At 47.7% G+C, this 23190-nt stretch overlaps 1 protein-coding gene across 18 annotated transcripts in view; it reads left to right on the forward strand.

Moving 5' to 3' along the window:
• The window catches only part of dlg3 (discs, large homolog 3 (Drosophila)), a 75202-nt gene that overhangs the window by 37042 nt on the left and 14970 nt on the right, over nucleotides 1-23190 (forward strand). For 6 of the 18 annotated variants that reach the window (XM_030368363.1, XM_030368357.1, XM_030368366.1 and 3 more), the window contains 9 exons: nucleotides 3078-3131; nucleotides 3885-3935; nucleotides 5367-5491; nucleotides 5880-6049; nucleotides 7105-7256; nucleotides 8756-8900; nucleotides 10434-10608; nucleotides 18550-18745; nucleotides 19568-19670. In XM_030368363.1, coding sequence (XP_030224223.1) covers nucleotides 3078-3131; nucleotides 3885-3935; nucleotides 5367-5491; nucleotides 5880-6049; nucleotides 7105-7256; nucleotides 8756-8900; nucleotides 10434-10608; nucleotides 18550-18745; nucleotides 19568-19670 — 1171 coding nt within the window. Of the gene's footprint in view, nucleotides 1-3077; nucleotides 3132-3884; nucleotides 3936-5366; nucleotides 5492-5879; nucleotides 6050-7104; nucleotides 7257-8755; nucleotides 8901-10433; nucleotides 10609-16530; nucleotides 17123-18549; nucleotides 18746-19567; nucleotides 19671-20185; nucleotides 20557-22208; nucleotides 22231-23190 lie in introns of those variants that run through there. The other 12 variants (XM_030368358.1, XM_030368367.1, XM_030368360.1 and 9 more) reach the window with 11 other exon arrangements.

Below are 23190 nucleotides of genomic sequence, written 5' to 3' on the forward strand. Positions count from 1 at the left end.
ACACCACTTTAAGGCTCATTCTTTCGGTTGTTCATGTATTTAATATTTCCCTGCATTGAAAGCCTGATCACGTTGTGTTACGTAATCCTGCTGAGCATTGTAGTGAACAGTTGACCTACTATTAAGTACATGCAGCCACTAAGCACACACACGTTTATCCAAAGCGACTTTGCTCCAGTGAATTCAGATATGCTATGGATGACTATGGGTTGACGACGTTGAAGAATCAAACCCAGTGACTTTCGTCTGTGATTCAACCACAGCGAACGGCGAACCATCCTGCCCCTATTATTATTCATGTTGAGGCTGAGTGAGTCATTCTAGCCAAATTCTTGCTTGCCAATTCATTGTGTGCCTGTTATCAGAAAGACTGATTGTACAGTCTTTTGTGTCCTTGTTCACTATGCTAGATACCGTGGGTATCTTAATGAGATACTGTACTCCGGCACGTGCTAAACCCTAAGTATTTTAGAGTGGATTATTCACTGAGGAAGTTGAGCCTACAGCGTAGCCCCGACAGTTACCCTCAATCTGTTTGTTAGCGGCAGCTTCCGCGCCGCTTGTGCCACAACACTCAGTTGTGGAGTTACGGCAAACAAGTGTAGAAGATTGCAGTCAGCAGTTTCACTTTTGCGCTCCATTCGCTCTTAATTGTTTTTTCTGGTGGTGGATATGGAGGTTATGAGGAGGTATGATTATAAAGCGATAAAACAGATGCATTTGTCCACCACGGTTTTGAAAGATGTTATTTAGTGGTTGAACGTACGCGGTCAGAAGAGCAGGAGAGAAAATAGCACTCTCATTGGGGAGGTGGTGGTGATGACCTGATGGATAATAACGTGGTAAACCAAAAAACATTAATCCTCACTAAACGTAACACTGCAACAATAAAACAGGATGGAGGATTCTTACCGATATATACCATTCAAATGCGACATGTTTTTTTGTAAAAATATCAGTGGAATCGATGCGTTTGCTTATAAGAGCATCATTATCGTTGGACGAGTGTTGAAAAGGAGCGTTCAGAGGTTTGGCCTCCTTTCGATAAAACGTGCACACACAAGCAGTGACACCAACATCTGTTCAGCACGTATGCAGATTTGAATTTAGGCCTGATAGTGCTGAATACGGAGTGGGGGGGGGGGGGGGGGGGGCTGTGTAGCCCTCAAACGCGGACCTGCGACTCAGAGCCTGGGGAACATGGGAACGGCTCGATGGCCCCACGTCATGGGGATGAATGGTTCTGATCAGAGGATCAGATCGTTCAAGGGTGTGTTTTCAAGTGATTGGAGGCCCCTTGTCTTTCAAGCGGCGGGCGATCCATGCAATCCCCCTGGGCCTACACTGCCACCCCCTGATTCGAGGCTGTGATAGGAATACGCATTTTTGGGCGGCTTTTCATATTCATTCATTGACAATTTGTATTCATATTTCTTTTTACGTCATTTCTCAAAAGTTAATTTGAAATTAAAAAAAAATGGAGCAATGTTTGACACATTGAAACCAGGAGCATGCGGCGACACAGAGCGGGAAGCCCGTCGGACAGCCCTTAAATCTGGGACACAACGCCGGGCCATTGGTGGGCCATGGGTGATGGTGCTCTAACGTTTCAGCAGAGCAACATCACCATTGATACTGTTGTGTGTGTGTGTGTGTGTGTGTGTGTGTGTGTGTGTGTGTGTGTGTGTGTGTGTGTGTGTGTGTGTGTGTGTGTGTGTGTGTGTGTGTGTGTGTGTGCGTGCGCGCGTGCGCGCGCGCGCGTGTGTGTGTGTGTGTGTGCGTGTCAAGTGTGGAAACGCAGCAAATATATACACTGTGACCTGCTGTCTTTAGTGATGAGCCATTTTAGAAGGAGATTACAATCAATAAGAATCAAGGATCAATGGCTTTGGCTCCACGGCGTAAGGCCTGTAGATACAGGCAATACGGAGGGGTGGTTGTGATTAATGATGAGGGCAGTGTGGCTGGTAAACGCTTCCTCTATACCACACATCAAACGCTGTGGGTCCCATTGCAGCACTGTCAGCAAACCCCAACCCCACCCACCCACCCCCACACACACAGCAGATCAATAGAGGGCTCCAAGCGAGCGAGCTGGACTAGGACCAGACTCACCAACATCATCTCCCCTGCCTCCTCCTCCTCCTCCTCCTCCTCTTCTCCTCCTATATCTCCTCCTCTTCCCTCCCCCTCCTCTTCCCTCCCCTCCCCTTCTTCATCCTCTTCCCTCCTCCTCCACTTCCTCCTCCTCCTCTTACCTCTTCCTTCCTCCTCCTCCTCCTCCAACAGCAGTGTCACTCTCCTCGTGCTTTTGTCCCCACCTGCTTTACCTCCCATCTACGCCAGTGCTTCATAAGGGAACATCAAATGGGCTAATATCGCTCTTTTTTTTTTGTGGTCTTGATGAAACATCTCCCTGAAAAACAAGCGGATCTGGGCTTGGCGCGGGGCTCAATACAGTAATCGGTGTGTTGACAGCTTTCTAACCCAGCCCAAGGAATCCGTGAACCAGTGAAACACTTGTTTGTATGCCGGGTCTGAGGGACTGCATGCTGTCATCGGAGGAGTGTGTGAAATGAACAGGAGGACGTGGAGTGAGGGGGGAATGAGTGTGCGGTCGCTGCAGTTGCTACGCGGCAGCCATTTGTGTTAATATGAGGAGCGCAGGATGTCTGGCTAGAACACCAGGAGTAATAAGGAGCCGTTTCTCTCCCCCGCTTCTTATTCTCAACCCCCATCCCTCACAAACATCTCCCTCTCCTCCCTATCCCTCGCTCCCTCCTCACTTTCTCTTTCAGCCCCTGTCTCTCCCTCTCGCTCGCTCTATCTCTCCCTCTCTCTCTCTCCTCCTCTCTCTCCTCTCTCTCTCTCTCTCTCTCTCTCTCTCTCTCTCACTCTCTCTCTCTCTCTCTCTCTCTCTCTCTCTCTCTCTCTCTCTCGCTCTTCCCCTCTTTCCCCTCCCCCAGAGAAGACAAGCCAACTGCTCCCATGGCATCCATTCACCGTCTCCTGACTCTGTGGTTGTGTCTGTGTGTGTGCACAGAGGTAATGTGTATCTCTCTCTTCCATCTCCACAGGCCAACCCTCCCCCCATCATTGTCAACGCAGACTCAATGGATGCCGGCCCTTATGTAAGTATCCGTTTTTTTCTCTCTCGCTTTCTCTGTCTCTCTGTCTCGCTCTCTCTCTATCTGTCTCTCTCTCGCTCTCGCTCTCTCTCTCTCTCTCTCTCTCTCTCTCTCTCTCTCTCTCTCTCTCTCTCTCTCTCTCTCTCTCTCTCTCTCTCTCTCTCTCTCTCTCTCTCTCTGACTCCATCTTTCTCTCTCTCACTCCATCTCTCTCTCTCTCTCTCTCTCTCTCTCTCTCTCTCTCTCTCTCTCTCTCTCTCTCTCTCTCTCTCTCTCTCTCTCTCTCTCTCTCTCTCTCTCTCTATGTATCTATCTATCTATCTATCTATCTATCTATCTATCTATCTATCTATCTATCTATCTATCTATCTATCTCTCTCTCTCTCTATTCCACTCTCAGCTATAGCAGTCTCTCTCTGTCTTTTTCTCCCTCTATCTCCAGCATTGTGGATGGATGAATTTAATGGTAGTAGCACGCTGTTCACCATGTGGGCTGGCATTTGAGTGGATTTTTTTTCAGGGGAGAAACAGCTGACACATAATTTAGTTCTTAGCACCTGGCTTAAATACTGTAAAGGGACAGAATATAATAATAATTATATTTGTAAATGGAATAATCCAGCTACAGTAATATTTTCCGTCCCTATTTTTTCACTAACAGTGTGTGTATGTATTTTGATGCATTATGTATGCACCAACATGAAGTCAAACATCTATTAATGTGTTATTAATGTTACTGTCTTCACGTTTTAACAGGTAAATGGCAGTGACGGGATGTATAAATATGAAGAGATCATCCTGGAGCGGGTAAGTCTTCATTGAGCATTCATCTGATCTCCCTGTTTGTTCAATCGTATTCCCCCCCTTTTTCTGCGTCTCACTATCATTCACCTAGCGGCCGCTTGTCCACTAGGTGGCAGTAAGCAGCTCTGTCATCAACCCGACAACAGACCGTTGCCCTGCAGCAGCTCCTGCAATCAGGAGATGTTGATGAGCGTTTTTAATCGCTTTAGCCCGTGTGTTGCGAGGTTACATACAAGGTTTTTTGTATAAGGCGGCATGCAAATCAAAGACGCGGTGCATCGCTTAAGCTGGAACACGCCTCGCCGCCGCACGACTTGTGAGGGTAACAACACCGGCGGCCTCAGCAAGGCGTCGCCCTTTACATAATCCCCCTGCCACACATGACGTCAGCGAGCGCCAAAGTCGAGCTGCAAAGCCCTTCACTCTGTGAGGCCGCCATTGTTACTCTAAATATTTACATTCAGAATATACCATTCCCTGATGAGCTCTGCTCGTACAGATAGCGTCAACCGATTCAGTGTTTCAGGTGTGTGTGTGTGTGTGTGTGTGTGTGTGTGTGTCTGCGTGTCCGTGTCTCGCGCTGTACGTGCGTCTGTCTGTGGGAGCCTGAGCAACAGGGAACTTGGCGCATACCCCTCTTTGCTTATTCGTGGTGAGGGTTGCTCATTAATTATAGACCATAATGAAGCAGGTTTTTTCTCTGCCTCCGTCTTGTTTACCGGCCCTTGCTGTGTGGCCGTACCTGTCAACCCACTCAATTGGAAATAGGCCTCGACGCAACGCAAAGTAATAGTGAAGTCATATATATGAATACACTGCAGAGATGGTGAGGTTGTGGATAGGATACGGTGGCTCAACTGACCATTGGGGTACGTTCACGTACGCTTGGCGCCATATTTCTACCCGTCTCCCGTCGCCGCAGTCGGGCAGCCGGTCTCTGCTGCGCAGTAACGCGATACATACAAACATGAAAGTCATTACCATTTGTCAGACGTAGAGAGACACACAACACACACAAAAACACACACACACACACACACACACACACACACACACACACACACACACAACCGCACATGCATACACTCATATGCAAACAGCCGTGTCGTCCGTCTGAGAAAAGTGGATATCAAAGTATACCTTGAGAAGTCCCCTGCACGGGCTGCCCTGATTGGTCGTATCCGCTAAAATACCAATACACTTAAGTGCTGCACGCCGTCGACCTTGGGTTTGTGTTGGAATCCATCACTCCCCCTCCCCCGCCCCGTCCAGTTACGCATGTGTGCGTGCATGTGTGTGTGTGTGTGTGTGTGTGTGTGTGTGTGTGTGTGTGTGTGTGTGTGTGTGTGTGTGTGTGTGTGTGTGTGTGTGTGTGTGTGTGTGTGTGTGAAGTTGATGTCGGGGCTAATGCTATGGGTGAACTGCTGTGTGCAGGGTAACTCTGGCCTGGGCTTCAGCATTGCTGGGGGAATGGACAATCCACACATCCCCGATGACCCAGGAATCTTCATCACCAAGATTATACCCGGAGGAGCCGCCGCCATGGACGGCCGACTGGGGTAAGCGCGGGAAGGAAAAGGGTGTGACTTTAAGAGGCTTTCAGCGTTAAGCCATTGTCGACGCTTGCTTTTATGCTCTGAATGTTTTGATGTTAAAATTGTGTATCGACTGACACGGTCCATCAAAACACACTACAGCATAAACACAGCTGCATACTCTTTATTTCCTAGTTACACTTGGACTTTTCTGATGCTTTGTCAATATCTATGTAAAGTGTCTTCGGGTCTCTTGTAAAGCGTTGTAAAAAAAAAAATATCTTCAACATCATCACCACCACAGTAATTCTATCTTCATCATCATCTTCATCACCATCTTCATCCCTGTTTTCCTCCCCCTCATCATTAAAACGATGTGTGTGTGTGTGTCGCACCCTGCGGCGTCCCTCAGGGTGAACGACTGCGTGCTGCGGGTCAACGAGGTGGACGTGTCCGAGGTGGTGCACAGCCGGGCGGTGGAGGCCCTGAAGGAGGCGGGCCCCGTGGTGCGCCTCTTGGTGCGGCGGCGCCAGGCCCCGCCCGAGACCATCCTGGAGGTCAACCTGCTGAAGGGGCCGAAAGGTGAGGGCCCCCCGGACCATCCCCTCCATACTAATGTGGGGATCCAGCAGGCCTTGGTTGTTATAGCAGGCCAGGAACGAGAGACTCATGGGGCGGAGTTCTGCCTGGTCTCCTGTTGAGTTATGGAGATGTTATACGGAGGGGAGGGGGTTTTAGGAAGCAAGAGTCGCCAAGCGTACAGAGTTGATTTGAAACCTTTACAGACACTTTTCTAAGACCCTCTGTGTTTGGACAGGACGGTTCAGCACCAGGTTTACTGCTGCTGCCCGAGTTCTTATCAATGGTTTTACAGTGGAAAAAAAAACACACTTACAGTTCCCCGTCTCAAGCAACTTGATTGGTCGAAAACAAATGAAACGAGAGCAAGTGAAATGCCCCATTCACCCTGATTTGAGTTGGTCTGCTATCATACTTTAGATATTAATCCAAAGTTTGATGTGTGAGTCTACCTCCAAGGCATATCCTGTTGTTTATGTCTGCTTGATTAATATTGATTTGTGATGGAATGCAGCCGGCCAGATGAGCTTATATTTGTTGGATGTGTAAACGTTGTTAAATACTGCAAGTGTTTTATTTTTATCTTCCAAAGCGATAGGAGCGGTTTAGACCTTATAACAGTAAAATGTGTTTTTGTTGAGCACACTATTTACTTGCGATCATTGTTAATATGTAATATTTTTCCCATTTCCGGCACAGATCTACTTATTACTTTTTAATTAATGGAGTCGATATTACAGTCTCTATGAAAGGCCAACATTTAAACGAAATCAACAAGTTGGAAAACAGAGCAGCAGATGTCACGTGAAAAAAGAACAACGTCCAAAATAAAGAGACGTTGTTTCACAGAAAGAACTGCTATGAGTTAATGTGTCTGTCTCTGTGTGTGTGTGTGTGTGTGTGTGTGTGTGTGTGTGTGTGTGTGTGTGTGTGTGTGTGTGTGTGTGTGTGTGTGTGTGTGTTGTGTGTGTGTGTGTGTGTGTGTGTGTGTCTGTGTGTGTGTGTGTGTCTGTGTGTGTGTGTGTGTGTGTTAACGCGGCGATGTGTTCATGTGCAAGGCCTGGGGTTCAGCATCGCGGGAGGGATCGGTAACCAACACATCCCCGGGGACAACAGCATCTACATCACCAAGATCATCGAGGGAGGGGCGGCGCAGAAGGACGGCCGCCTGCAGACGGGAGACCGCCTGCTCGCTGTAGGAGAACACAATGTACCCCCCTCTCTCTCTCTCTCTCTCTCTGTGTGCTGCAGGCAAACGTTCAGCTCAGAAATAACATGCGCTTCACAAGGGGCATGGCTGCAGCGCTATCTTCGGCGATCGTGATTTGCGAACCCCCCCCCCCCCCCCCCCCCCCCCCCCCACCGAAAAACACAAAAGCTAAATTCTGAAATGGATCAAAATCTGTTCAATGTCAATCAGGGATTGATTGGAGATGCCTGCCACCGATCAAACGTCAGTGTAGGAATATTCAAGTTATCCTTTCTTTAGAACAGAACAGCTTCTTGGCATTTCAGTAGCTCACCATGCAGGCACCATGTCCTGTAGTGACCCAGGTGCCATTCCCACCTGTATTCCAATGCTAAGTTCCCTCTTTCTTGTAATAGACTTTCCTTGCTTTCTTTGATGTTCTGCCCATAAAGACAGAGAAATATATATTTACAAAAAAGTCTCATTCAGAGTCCCCTTATTCTGTTGTTTTAGCTGGAGCCAGCTAAATCATGTCAATGTTAACGGCCTCATGTGTGATTGATGCACTGCTTCACACGAGAGAAGATCAACCTTAAGCCTCCTTATGTCACACAAGCAGCAGATGAAGGAACACATCTGCCAGGTGAACCAGCGTCGACGCTGTTCAGTCCATTCAAGCTTCAAGGCTACAGTAGAGACAGAAAGAAGGGAAACCAAAGTCAGCTAGCAGTTCTACTGCTGGGGCTGTTAGGGATTTCAGTCGAAAAAATCTCTTAACTCTTATCAGGCCGCTCTTATTTTAGACATTCATTTTTTACCTTCAGTATTAGTAGTCAAAGTATTATTTGTGTGAGTTGTACCAGTCCTCTTTTTGATTAGTTCTGCAGTTCTGAATGCAAACTTTTCCCAGGAACGTCAGGTGTAATCAGTATTCACTGAACCTTGAATTCACCCCTTCACGACTCTGACAAAAATGCTGATCTTTAAAGATTGTATCGGTCACAAAGTCACTGGCACACAAAAAAAAGACGACAATGCGCCGTATGCATGGTTGTTATTTCGCATAGCTGCTGAGATATGTGGCTTTAAAAAGACAGAATGACCAGTCCATGCAGCAGCTATTACATGACTCATCCACTCTTCTGCTGATGCTGTTACTTTATATTCTTTCTGAATTGAACTGGTCATTTGCAGTATTTCAATCATTGCCCACTGAAATGTTACTGCACAGAACTCTCTATCCAAAAAAAACACAACTAGACTATGTATGGACTTTGCACTCTGAATAGATGAGTATGTATGCCTTTTTTATTACCGTCTGTGCTTTCTTTCCTACTTGCGGTTCTGAAGGGTGTGATGCACAACACACTTAACACTTCAGGTTCAGATAACTTTATTGTCCAGCCACAGTACGACAGGAAGTCTACCATCAAGTTTTGATGGCTTTAGATGGCAGCACTCAGAACAAGCGTGTCGTCGTGGGTGTGTTTGACCCTCTTCCTCCCCCTGTGGGCGTCCAGGTGAACAACATCATCCTGCAGGATGTGCGTCACGAGGAGGCGGTGGCTGCGCTCAAGAACACCTCGGACATGGTGTACCTCAAGGTGGCCAAGTCGGGCCCCGTGCACCTCAACGACATGTACGCTCCCCCGGACTACTCAAGCAGTACGTATCTCCTTCGCCTCCCTCCTTCCACTCCGCCGTCATCGTCCTCTTCCACCCTATATTTGTCTTCCTCCTCCTCCTTTGCTTCCTCCTGCTCTTCCTCGTCTTTCTCTTCCTCCTCCTGGTTGTCCTTCCTTTTCCTCCGTCTCCTCCATCTTCTGCTGCGTAATGTCAGTCTCCTCCTCTTCACTTTCGTCGTATTCGTCGTATTAACCCTCCTCCTCTTCCTCACAATCGTGTTCTTGCTCCTCCTCTTCCTCCCCTTCTTCCTCATTCTCCTCCTCTCCTCCTCCACCTCATCCTCCTCCTGTTATTCAATGTGGTTGTCATGTTAAACTATCTCTTATCATATCAGTCATCGTGTCTGTTTACTTGTATTCTCTGAATACAACAAGATCTAACGGTTATTTTTTATCGATTCAACTATTGACTCCTGAAGCAGACTCTTATATCCAAAGCGATGTGTATCCAAATACATGTCATTAAGGTGCAGGAAGGGGTCAGATTTCTTACATGCTGGTTCGAGTACTTGTGAATTTTGATTGAACCTACGTTTTTAGCTAAAATCTGCAATATGTCCAATAGTGGTGTATAGAATTTCCTTTGTAGTGCTTTTGTTGGACACAATACTCTTTCCACTCACACACAAACACACACACACACGAAAGACACACCAACTCTCACTCCCCTCATCCACACACATAGATACAGGATTTGTGCAGGCACACACAAAAATACTCACACATGTATATTTATACACATTCACATACCAACACACACACACGCAAACACACACACACACACACACACACACACACAGACACACACACACACACACACACACACACACACACACACACACACACACACACACACACACACACACACACACACACACACACACATACACCCCTGCTGCTGCCCACAGCAACAACAAGCCCAGATCTCTCTACCTCCCACTAAGTGTGGAAGCTTTCTCACATCCCACCTGCTCACAGAAGCCCACTCTGAAGTGCTGCAGCCTCCGACAGAAACCCACAGAACTGTCTCCATATCCGAGCCACCCAGTCTTATGCAAATCCATACATAGCTGCACTTTGTCCTGCTTTCTATTTTTAAGCAAGGTGCTTGGACTGGCGCTGGGCTTTAAGCCCGTGTGACCCACAGTCAGGTGATTTCGATTTGTGGCCCGTGTTTCTGTGCCGTTTCCATGGAAGTCTCGAAATAATCCCAAAAAGAGTCCTCAGGGGGTGGTTTTCACTTTTGTGAAATGTCTATTGTTAAGATATCACATCGTGATTCACACCGTTGCCTCTACCTTATAAAATATCAAAAACGACAGCAGAAGATCGTTCAATGTAAAATGTTCCGCTCCGGGGAAACCAATTCCGCCTATTTTAGCCGTGGAATAAACGTGACCTTTCAGACGCCCCGGGAGTGGCGGTGGTACTGTGGGATGTGGTGGGTGGTGGTGTGCTGGTGCTATTATGGTCATTGCTGTTGTAATCATCTCCTCTTTCCCCCCCTCTGCTGGCATGGCCCTCCCCCCAGCCTTCCCGACCCTGGTGGAGAACCACGTGGGCCACGGCTACATGGGGGCCATGGAGCCCAAGCAGGTGTACCAGGCCCCGCCCCAGGGGGGCGGGGTCACACCCTCTAGGTACTCCCCGGTCCCCCGCCACATGCTGGGAGAGGAGGACTTCACCAGGTCAGTCCTGGGCTGCTCTGCTGCTGCTGTTGTTGTTCTTCTTCTTCTTCTTTGGTTGTTGTTGTTGTTTCTCAATGATTGTCTATCTTTTCCTGATTTGCCAAGATTCGAACGAGTCGCTTTATTTATCCGTCTCTTTTTCTACGTCAAATATTTTTTTGCAGTCAAACAAGATTGCCAGGCAATGGTAACTTATTCTTTTCTCCAAAGTAACCACCATATCTCAATATGCTATTTCTTGATCCCATTCCAATGGAACGCTTATTCTTTAGATAGGCCTTACGTTAGTGTTACACCAAGCAAGATTATTAACAATGCCTGTTTGAGTCGGCCAACAACAGTTTAGTGGGACCCCAGTAAACGTTCGCAGTACTGTATTGGAAGAGAAAATGAGGTGCTGTCGGTTGAACGAAAAAACCCGCAGAATGAGAAGTCACACACACAGAGGCCTGACGTAATCCTCCTGGAGGTCTTGCGTAATCCTAACCTACAGATTGAGGCGGAGGGAGAGTGTGTGTGTGTGTGTGGGTGTGTGTGTGTCTGTGTGCTTCCAACGGTCGTGAAACCGATGACCTTTATCAGCGGTGCCTCCCTTATCCCTGAAGCCCCGCCCCCTGTCTACGTGCATCGTGTGTGCATTTGTCCAGTCTTGTCTAGTCTGGTATGTTTGTGTGTATGTGTGTGTGTGTGTGTGTGTGTGTCTTCTACGTGTCCTGCTCTTGTCTCGTTCACTGTGCTTTCTGTATCCCCCCCAACCCCCTTCCCCTCCCCCCCCCCAACCCCCCTTCGGCAGGGCTGAACCTATTTACAGTGTCATCCACAAACCTGGGGAGGGCAAGGTGCCCCAGGCCCTCTACAGAGGGGCGTGCCCGGACACAGGCTACAGCCTTTCCCCTGTCTCCCCGTGCCAACTTCCACCCCCCTTCCCCGCCAGGTACTCTCTCAGTGCATCGCACCTCGCTAAGCCCCTCTTCCCCCCCCCCCCGCCCCCTCTAGCCCACATTCAGCCCACTCATGGTGCCTGGCATCTGGGCCGCCAGCCGCCAACCCCCTGCCAGAGCAGCGGTGGTCGGGTGACGGGGCCAGGGGCAGGTGAAAGGGTCGGGGGCAGATGACTGCTTCTCTCGCCAGTAGATCAATGGGGCAGCTCATTGCGAGGGATTAATTTGGACACTGGCAGAGTGGAGAGTGTAGGGACGCAGGGAATGATAACATTCTGTTTGGTTCTTCTGAGAGGATTTGCACAAAACCACACCAAACCACCATTACTAGAAAAGAAAAATATCTTCTTAATTATGCCCAAATTATTACTTAAAATGATCCGTTGCATTCGCCGCAACGATGAAACATTGGCATCCCCACTGTCCTTCATTCGAAATAATGAAGTATACACTTAATATCAAGCAGAACATTCCCTACTTCATTCAATCTATGAAACCGAACGTAAAACACAGTTCAGTGAGCAGCCCGCTTGCGAACGGATTCCTACCTGTGCGAACACAGCCTCCCGAACAAGAGCGCAGTGCATGCAGGCCTTCTGCTCCCGCAAGCTGCTCAACACAATCTGCCACCAAGACTAAAAAAAAAAAACCATAGCATGAGGCCCTGGCAGGACCGCCCTGTCTCTGGTGGGCCGTGCAAACATCGAGAACGCCCCTCGTACCTTCCTCGGGTTTGTTTGTCGATGAATTACCGTCGCCGCAAGGTTGGGCGAGAGGCGTCGTGAGCCGTGTGTGTGTTAGCACAGGGACTCCGCCATGCTGTGCTCATCCATCACCTTTCTGAGGGGAATTAATGAATTGATGTGTGTGTGTTGGCCCGCCGTGTGTATTTAATGTATTTGCAGAACGTCAAAGTGGCCGATTGGTAAATAGTTTACTGCCAGGTACGTTTCATGCATCAATGTCAAAATGTGCTTACTGTTTGTCTGCCTCTTAGGCTCGTGTGTCTGTTGCCAGTGTGTGTGTGTGTGTGTGTGTGTGTGTGTGGTGTGTGTGTGTGTGTGTGTGTGTGTGTGTGTGTGTGTGTGTGTGTGTGTGTGTGTGTGTGTGTGTGTGTGTGTGTGTGTGTGTGTGTGTGTGTGTGTGTGTGCGTGCGTGTGTGTGTGTGAGGGGGGGGGGGGGTCTGTATTGTACATCTCACCAAGCGGGTTGGTTAGGAGCCATAGATCAGGGGGTATGCAGCGGTGGTTTCGGAACACCGCGAGGAAAAGTGTGTTTGAACCTGGCCCCCCTTTGCCTGAACGTGCCTGCACATGGGGCCCGACGCGTCAGCCCACTGCTCCACTCATGTAAAGATACACACGGGGGGGGGGGGGGCCCGCTGCTGTTACCATGCATATATTGGCGGAAGGCGCAGTCGCATGAGCCAGCCAGCCAGGGTTCAGCGGACATTCCCTCAGCTGTCATGATTCATCCACACACTGCTGGGGAAACCAGGCCATAGTCTCCGACCCCCTCCCCCTCAACCACAACCCACCCCCGTTCATCACACAAGCGGCCCGGGCTGCCAGCAACCATCACACACACACACACACACACACACACACACACACACACACACACACACGCCCCCGCCCTGGTATGGATGCACCGACTCATAATGTGCTGACACACACGAAGGAACACATAGTCATGCAGACATTTTCACACATGCACACACGCATAAACACACACGCATGCAAACACACGCACGCACGCACACACACACACACGCTCACACACACACACACACACACACACACATACACACACGTACACACACACACACACACACACACATACACACATACACACACGTGCACACACAAACACACACACACGTACACATACATACATACATTCATACATACATATAAACACATGACACAAAACATCTGACACACATGCGCGCACACAGCTCATAACAATCCAAAACACATCATCAGACACACACATATGCATAGACACACAAGCACAAATGCAAAAACCCACACTCACCCACATCCTCATGGGTATACAGTCACTCCTATAGTCTAGCAGTCCTCCCATAAATCAGGAGCGAAGCAGCGCTGGCCGACACACTCTAAGTGTCCCTGTGACAGCACCTGTTGGCCCTCCGTGGGTTTCTCTTTCATGTCTGCTTTAGAGCAGAGAGAGAGAGAGAGAGAGAGAGAGAGTGGATGACGTCATGACTGACAACAGAGGTGGATGGCGGTCAGAGCAGATGAGTGTCGGGCCAAGTCACGCTGACAGCCAGGGGAGAGGAGACGGCTCCTCCCAGCCTCCACGAGCACCTCCTCAGACCACGCCCCACAGCGGCAATATCACATCGACGCGGAGCACTGCCATGCAAATGACCCCAATATCTGCATCACATAGGGTGTCTTTGGGGTAGGATGTTGATATTATGGATTATACGTATTATTAACACACACACACACGCAGGTAAACATTTAGTATTTGATGAATTTGATTCAGTAATTAATTGTTAAGAGAAAAGGGCCAATATATATACTAAACCATGTTCGCGAGCAGCATTATGTTTTAGAACACATACAGAAAACCAGAATGATTTACTCTACTACTATTGGTCTCCACATCACTTTGTGTCTTAAAAGCTGTTCAGACAATCATATATATATATATATATGTCTATATACAAACATTCATATATGTCTGTATACAAACATTTATGTATTTATATATATTGTATGTATATGTGGCATGTTGCATGTGCCAAGGGTCCATGCTGCAGCAGCTTACCTCTCAGCCGGGGTTAGTTTAACATGGATTCTATAGTAAGCACCGGCTGCACAACAAGTGGAGTATGATGCTTGTGAAGATGACTCAGAGCACGCATTGGTCTCTGTCCATCTGTGCGTCCCCCTCATTGGTGTCATCGCAGACACACACTCAAACACACACACACACACACACACACACAGACACACGCACACACTCACACACACAGTCCCCCCCCCCTCCATTTGATACTACTTTGTAGATGGACATCTTCTGTCTGTATCCTCATGCCACCATCTTGTTTTGTGTCTTGGTCTGGTTCTTTATCTCTGCCATTCTGTGGACTGTACTTCCCTCACTCAGGATGGAAGAAGTCCATGAAGTCGTTATCTTTGAACGTGTGCGTGGGAGTGTGTGTGTGTGTGTGTTTGCGCATGCATGCTGGGCTTGCAAGGGCGTTAATGCAGTAGCCAAACAAATAACCTCGCTCCTTAGAGTTTGAGTTTGGCAGCAGTAGTTATACACACTGGACGACGCCATTAGACATGTCTCTCGTAGAGTGTGCCTGATAAGCACAGCCGCCGCAAGCAAGCTAATCTTTAACACGGTGCATTCCTGGAAACCTTTGACCTGATCGTCAAGAGACATCATCGACGAGCCAGAGGCTTACTTTCCCCTGCAGTGACACACACACACACACTTACACCAAGTACAGAATATAGCATGCAGCAGGCAATCATAGCATATTCATCGGGAGTCCTTGAGTCTCAACTGTTAATCATTCATCACGCCTCCTTTATTCTTAGCCTCAGCAAAGCTTGAATTATCTTAAACCGTCTGTCGTCTTAGCTGGGGCTGCAGCACCCACCTCTGACAACACCCCACACCTCCATTTTATATTATATATCAAAGATCAGATTGTGAGAATGTGAAGAAGAGGTCCTCACTGTCAAAAGCCTTGTGCCTCAATCTAAGTTACGAGGGCCTTTGCATGAAGCAAGCAGGATCTGGTAGTCTGGGAGTTTATTTATCTTTCTCTGATCCTACAAGAGAGATATGGTACAGGGAAGGAAGAGAGAGAGAGCGAGAGAGAGAGAGAGAGAGCGAGAGAGAGAGAGAGAGAGAGAGAGAGAGAGAGAGAGAGAGAGAGAGAGAGAGAGAGAGAGAGAGAGAGAGAGAGAGGGAGGGAGAGGGAGCTGTGAGAAGGTGGCGTCTATTTGTTGGGAAAATGGTGTCCATCTGCAATGTCCAACATTAATCAGTCAAGCAGAGCCAATAACTGAGGACAGCCCAGGGCAGGACCGCCCATATTTAGAATTAGGACTACCCCAACATCTACAGCACAGCAGGTGTGTGTGTTTGTGTGTGTGTTTGTGTGTGTGTGTGTGTGTGTGTTTGTGTGTGTGTGTGCGTGTGTGTGTGTGTGTGTGTGTGTGTGTGTCTGTTGGTCGGGGGGGGTGGGGGTTATAGGAGACATTGCTGGGCAATGAGAAAGGCGTTTACAGCACTAGAACTGTTGACATTCCTCAGGGATGAAAAGGGGGAGGAGAGTTGGTGGTTGGGTCGGAGTTGGGGGGCCGGGGTTGGGTTAGAGACTGTCACATGATGGGGCAGCAAGCGCTTCATCCCGCTGCTGAAGTCCACTGGAATCCCCTCCTGTTTACGTTGAGCAGCCCGGACTGCTCTTCATATGCACGTGGGCCTGCATGCACATGCCATAACAATGGACCCCCTCCCAACCCTCCCCTCCCTAAACACACACGCCCACATGTACACAGAAGCGCTCACAATCTCCCACGGAGGCCACCACTGCCAATAATATAATAAACCGCCCTTGGTCGTCTGACTGCATCACAGTTGGGATTCTGGAGCCTTTCATGCGACCGGCTTTCCACCTTATTGTCAGGTCAGAGGCTCGAAGGAAGTGACATCAAACGGCCCCTGAATGTCATGTTAGGGTTTGTGTGTTTCCCTTGCGCTGTGTATACTTTTGATGAATTAGCTGGGGGAGCTGTTAAGAATCTGTCTGCAGCAGTCTCCAGAGGAGCTGGGGCTGACAGACAGGAATGCTGTGTGCGTGTGTCTGTGTGTGTGTGTGTCCCCGCTTGTCTGTGTGTGTGTGTGTGTGTGTGTGTGTGTGTGTGTGTGTGTGTGTGTGTGTACTTGTGGAGAGAGAGGGCATGGAGCAACGGGGGCTGCAGCAGAGAGAGAGAGCGGAGCGTTGTACAGATTGAGACTTGGATGACCTCCAACGCCACGCATCCCAATCCTGTCGGTTTTGATGTGACACATGGTCCCTCTTTGCAGACGGAAGATCCTGGCGGCTGTTAGCCCGGGGAGGAAATTCGTTTTTTTTATCCGGATGCTGCTTCCTACGGGAATAGAGGCAGGAGATCATCCGTGTGGGCGGGCGAGGGTTAATTTTTTCCGCCCCCGGTCGGTGATGATGATGATGATGATGATGATGATGATGTGGGAAAAAAAAGTGTTTCTGACAGCTGGAAGCTGTTTTGCATCACAAGTCACCCCGGTCTGAGATAAAGCAACACCACAGCCCTTTCTCCGGTACTGCCTCTGAAAGTATGTGTTCCCGCAGCGCGCCAGCCCAGAGAGAGAGAAAGGGTGAGAAGGAAAGACAGAGACAGAGACAGAGAGGGAGAGAGAGGGACCCTTCGTAGCAGGGCGATTTCTTCCTTAGCCGCCATGTTCACCGTGAACATATCTTCCTCCATGCCGCTGGTGAGGACTTTGCCTGAACGCACGGTTAGGAAATGCAAGCACCACAACCCAAGGTAACCATGGAGACCCCGTGTGGCTTGCCGAGAGAGGGGGGTGGGGGCAATGACACTCAAGATGGAGTACAATGTTTTTTGTCTTTTGAGCTTCGGTGGTTTCAAGACGTTTAAGACGGATGCGTTGTTTATACCAAACAATTCCTTCATGTATCTTCCTATTTTTGTTAATGTAAGGGTACTATTGAAACATGAAACATGAGAAAATAGTTGGTGCAAAGAAGTTACTCTATCAGTTACTGTATTTATAATATAACCCAAAATATTCCCAATCTTAATATATTTTCTAAATGTCCTCTAGCCTCTATGTAGCTGTTCTGCTTATATGCTCTCCTTCTTATTTTTTCCATATAGTTGGAACTCTGAGTCAAAATGCTATTATCTCGAGAGGACGCAAAGATTTTCCGCTCTGCACGTCCCCCCTGAACTGCTCATAAACGCTATGCTAGCACCCTCCAACTCCAGAAGTAGTTAGCAATGCGCACTACCAAAGTCATTTCAAACTTCCTGCGTCTCTTCAGCTTATTTTAGTGCTGTGAAGAGGCTTTTTTCCAACGTGGTCATAAGTAGGCTGCACAACTTTTACGTTGCTGAGGAGGCTTCCAGTGATTAGAAAGGTAGTCCAAATAGCAGCACAGGGCCATTAGACACAAAACAGGGATTGTTTCTGAGTACTGCCAGAGAAGACCACTAATGGGAACCACGCATTGTTCCCTGACTGCTTTCCTGTGTGTGTTTGAGTGTGTATTTGTGCGAGTGTCTGTTTCTGTGTTTCAGTTTGTTGGTGTGTGTGTGTGTGTGTGTGTGTGTGTGTGTGTGTGTGTGTGTGTGTGTGTGTGTGTGTGTGTGTGTGTGTGTGTGTGTGTGTGTGTGTGTGTGTGTGTTCCAGAGTGTACCTGTGTTCTCGGAAGGCTGTTGATGTCCTTTAGTCTTTGGTTTGCCATCTCTCACACCCTCTGGTGACCAAGATGGACTGAATAGCCTGTTTCGGTTCTTATAGCAATATGTATTGCTACAACAGTATTCTGGCTGTCATAACTGTTCTCGATAATCTCGTGTTTGTTTTTCTGCTATTATTGAACATTGTTGTTGCTGCTGCTATTACATGTAATTAATGTACATGTTTGAGGTGAAATTATTGTTGCTTAATGTTAAGAACTGATTCCATCGACTAAATTATGTCTTACCTCATGCACGGAACACAACCTAGACTCCTGGATACCACACACACAAAGTAAACAAAACAGAATACATTAAACGCACGTTGTTTGTAAACCCCCCTCCCCTTTTTGTTTGTATTGTCTTTCTGTCTTACCTGTTTTTCTATGTCTCTCCTTCTCCCTGTCTGTCTCTCTGTCCCGCCCGTCTCTCTCCCCCCCCCCCCCCCCCCCTCTGTCTCCCTCCTCACGCCTCTCCTGTGCCCCCAGTCCCGCCCCGCGTCCTGACGTTGTCGCTCTGTTTGGCAGGGAGCCACGGAAGGTGCTTTTGCACAAGGGCTCCACAGGGCTGGGCTTCAACATCGTGGGCGGCGAGGACGGCGAGGGCATCTTCGTCTCCTTCATCCTGGCCGGGGGGCCGGCCGACCTCAGCGGCGAGCTGAGGCGGGGGGATCGCATCCTCTCAGTACGTTTCTTTTTAACTCGATCTAATTTCATGTGTATTGTATATCTATCTATGTATTCATCTAAAGCGACTTCCATTGAGCGGGTGGCTTGAAGGAGTGGCGGCGTCTTGCTCAAGGATGCCCACAGGTTACCAAGCACACCTTTTAGGGATCAAGTACCGACCAAGATCCTAGTACCTTTCTCTGGCTGGGAGTCAAACGCTGCTAAACTATCTCTTTGTCTCTTTATCTCTCTTTCTCTTTCTCTTTCTCTTTCTCTCTCTCTCTCTCTCTCTCTCTCTCTCTCTCTCTCTCTCTCTCTCTCTCTCTCTCTCTCTCTCTGTCTGTCTTTCTCTCTCTCTCTCTCTCTCTCTCTCTCTCTCTCTCTCTCTCTCTTTCTCTTTCTCTCTCTCTCTCTCTCTCTGTCTGTCTTTCTCTCTCTCTCTCTCTCTCTCTCTCTCTCTCTCTCTCTCTCTCTCTCTCTCTCTCTCTCTCTCTCTCCCTCTCATCCCTCACCACTTGCCACTTGTGGACACATAATACACTGTGCACTATTTCGTGTAAATCGCAGGAATACAATCATCAATAGCACTTCAAATAGTGGCGAGAGGAACATCTCTCAGGGGTGGGCCGGTGTCGTATGTCCTCCCCCCCTTGAGACTAGAGACTTATTTTTATTTAGTTTTCGCACAGCAGGGGGGTGTAAGTCCTCCTCACGGAGGGCCGAAGTTGCTTATCACAACCAGCGGCTGTGTATATCCTGTTTGGTCTTCCCCTAACCGGACAGCCCACTCAGAGCTCCTCACCTGGGTCTGAGCGCTAAGAGGCCATCTTTGTTGCAGGTGAACGGGGTGAACCTGAGGAATGCGACGCACGAGCAGGCGGCAGCGGCTCTGAAGCGGGCAGGGCAGACTGTCACCATTATCGCTCAGTATCGCCCTGAAGGTAGGGAATACATATTAAAGATGTATGTATGTATTTATTTAAATGGTAGTACGTTGTTATCAAAATACTTGTTTGATTGTAAGTTGGGGCGAATATTTTCACATATGCAGCAGCAAACATTTAAACGATACTAATTACATTTAATGATTATCAAGTAAGCCAGATACTTGTTTTGGTCCTTGTTTGAAAATAGTCAGTTAACAAGATATTATCATAATATACTTCATAAGTTGAACGGTCAATTGTGTTGTACAGTCTGGCCACCTTTTCATCTGTTTTGAAGTGCAGCAAAATGTCCACCAAATGCAGGGTGAAAATAAATAATTAAATAAAGGATTGTATTTATTCAGCATAACCAATAGAGTGTAAAAATATATATTAAATTGAAAAGTACAAAATCATTACGTGACGTTTATGTACTGTACCTTGTCTGTTGAAAATAAGCATAATGCCACTGATAGGCCAATTCTAGACGTATTCAGGTTCAGGGGCGGTACCTTTATTAGCAGTCTGAAGTGTCGGGCAAACTGCAAGGCGGGCAAACGAAACGCTGTTGTCTTCCGTTGCCTAGACCAGGCTCTCTCGCTCTGCCTCTGTAACAGTGCATGTCTGGTACAAGGAACTAGCGACACAGGGGACCAGCAAACTGGTCAAGCGGAGAGTAGAATACCGTATACCTTATTGAATGGGACTCGGGAGTCAAGTTGAATAGGGGCGACATTAGCAAAGGTGGAAAAACTTTTAACTCTTCGCTACCAATGCGGATGGGGGATGGGCTCGGATACAACAAGCAGCAGGGCAGAAGCGGCATGAATTCTCATAATGGCTCGGTGAAGAAACAACCGGCTCCGAATGCGATATAAATCAAAAGCCCCTCGACATTAAGGTGAGACCGTTTCCTTGTTGACCTGTTTTCTCGGCTGCGAGAAATGCGTTAACTTACAAACCGGCATAGTTCAGACTATAGGCTTTATTGTTTTGAGTTTTTGGATCAGGTCCGTGGGCTAACGTTACTATTCTTAGCTTTTTGAACTGACCCAATGACGCAAAATATACTTCGCTAAGACGCTGATCTTTCTTAACTCTTCAGTGAGGCGCAACCAATGTGTGTTTTTAATTCATTGTATTTGTTAAAAGCGTTAATATGGATTGGTAATGGGACTACGGGCGTCTTCGATCACCAACGTTTCAGCCTCGATGGGGTTTCAGGTAGGCTGGTTGGATTTAATGTAAACGGCTCTAGATGTCACGTCAGGTTAATACATTGGTGGGATAGTTCAGCACACCTTCAGGCTTCATTCTGGAAGTCAGACCGATCGGTTGTGTTATAGGAAAGCAGGTGTGTCATCGTGTGTTGACAGAGATTTTGTGTTGTGGACATAACAAGATTTAGGTTTATTCAACAAGTGAAATAAACACTTTTGACATTTGATTGACTGGTGGATTCCTGGAATCCTGTACCAAGGAGTAGTCGTAGCTGTGTGGAATTACACACATAATTAACGTCTTTGTACTTAACATTTCTCTTTTTAATATCCTAAATCCCCCCCCAAAAAAGGTGATATTTTTATGTAGTATTGGAATGTGTAGCAGGTTGCTACTGAGTTTTTTTTTTCTGTTGTTGCTGCCATTACGGTTAAACAACAAAGGATTGGATACATTTACGTCCCACCGAATTGTGTATTTTGGTAATAATAACCCAAAATATGAAGTATACTTTTAAGCGCATAATCCCAATCCAATTAAATCAATTAACCAGAAGGTTTACAGTTTCAAGGTCACTTTCAAAAGGCTACCGAAGTGTTTCTGTTCTTTTTTATGTACAAACAAACCAAAACATTGGTGGTTGTAGATGGTGGGCAGCACCACAGCATGCGCCGATGCAGCCGACTAGATATGCAACAAAGCTGCCATACATAACGCTTCATTCATATCCATGTGAGTCCACGCAGTCTCTCAATGCCCACTAATCAAGCAACATATTTCACTACATTGCATTCATCTTTGAAAGGAGTCATTGTTCCTTCTGCCAACAATTCGGTTTTTTCCCCACTAGACACTGTGCCACCATTGTGGGGACACAGTGAAGGACACTTTTGGATCTGTTTGTGGCACGGCAGATAATGCTTTACTAGCCTTAACAGATGAGTCGATGAGTCTCTGGCCAATGATTGACTTCCTGCCTCCCAACTTGTGCCTTAAGATCCCTGGCCCTGTGTCTCTGCCGGCCCGGTGTGGTTGAGAAGCAGGAGATACCCGTGTGTGTGTGTGTGTGTGTGTGTGTGTGCTATCTCAAGACGGTGTGGGTTGGTGTTGGGTGTGCAAGCTGTGATCTACGTTGGGCAGGCTGCCTGGACAGAGCACACTCTCTAGGGGCCCTGCGACTCTGGTCGTCGGGGAGAACTCTGAAACACCAGCGATTAAGGACTACATGTGGTCACCAGGGCTTCCAGCAGGGGGTCCTTCCTGCCGCCCCCCCCCCCCCAGTTGGCTGGCTGGAACATCACCAAAAGCTGTTCCTCCTTGGAGCCATCCGGCTTGGGGTGAATGGAAGAGATGGGTATGCCGTTCAGCACGCTTCCCCGTGAAACTGTTTTAAAAGGGGTGTAATTACGGCAGAAACCCCATCAATTTAGGAAATGAGAGAAGACCAAGAATGGTGGCGGAAATGCCAGACCTCCATGTCCAATCAAGCACATCTTCCAATGTTTCAGCCCTAGCTAGAGGCAGGTGGAGGAAGAAAACATGTATATTGGTGAATTAGACATGAATCATCATACAGGCATAGTCGCGTTTCCCTTACATGCATCTAAAAGTAGTGCATCCCTGTCGCTGGATTACTTGCGCCAGTGCAATCAGCCAGCCATTCACATTAGAAATGATATCTATATATATATAAATTGTATAATATTTATTAGAAATTATGTTGGGTGCCCTAAATAAAAAATAAATCTCTTTAAAGACATATATCACGAGGGCCCCTTACTGCACCTCCCTCATTTTTCATTATTGTTTTGGAAATATTGTGGAAAATTACTGACCGCAACACACTGCTTTAGAACATCGCAAACTGTGCACATGCACATCAGCACTGTGCACTTGTACTTCAACATAGTGCACCTTACACACACCTCAGCATGACAGCTGACAAAAATTGTAGGGGAAACAATGCGATAACTTCCCACAGAGAACTCAAAGCCTCCAGGTCATTGCCTGCCAGATAGGGAGACTCACAATGAAAACGAAAATAAAAGTTTAGAATAGTTAGCCGTGTCATTTCTTTTCTTCTCCAGTCGAGCTTGGGATATTATTCTTCATGGGTTTAAAGGACCACCATACCCCTTGCTTTTATCCTTCATTTACATTATCGGTTGTGACTAGTGGACCATCAGGAACTAGCATTTAAACTACCATGTAAAGAAGATGGCACATGACCACAATGTGAAATCTTAACACTATAACTGTGAAGAGGCCCTAAGTAATTGTTTTCATGTCTAATTAATTGTAGTCATACAAGATC

The sequence above is a fragment of the Gadus morhua genome, chromosome 10, assembly GCF_902167405.1.
Source record: "Gadus morhua chromosome 10, gadMor3.0, whole genome shotgun sequence".
NCBI classification, from domain to species: domain Eukaryota; kingdom Metazoa; phylum Chordata; class Actinopteri; order Gadiformes; family Gadidae; genus Gadus; species Gadus morhua.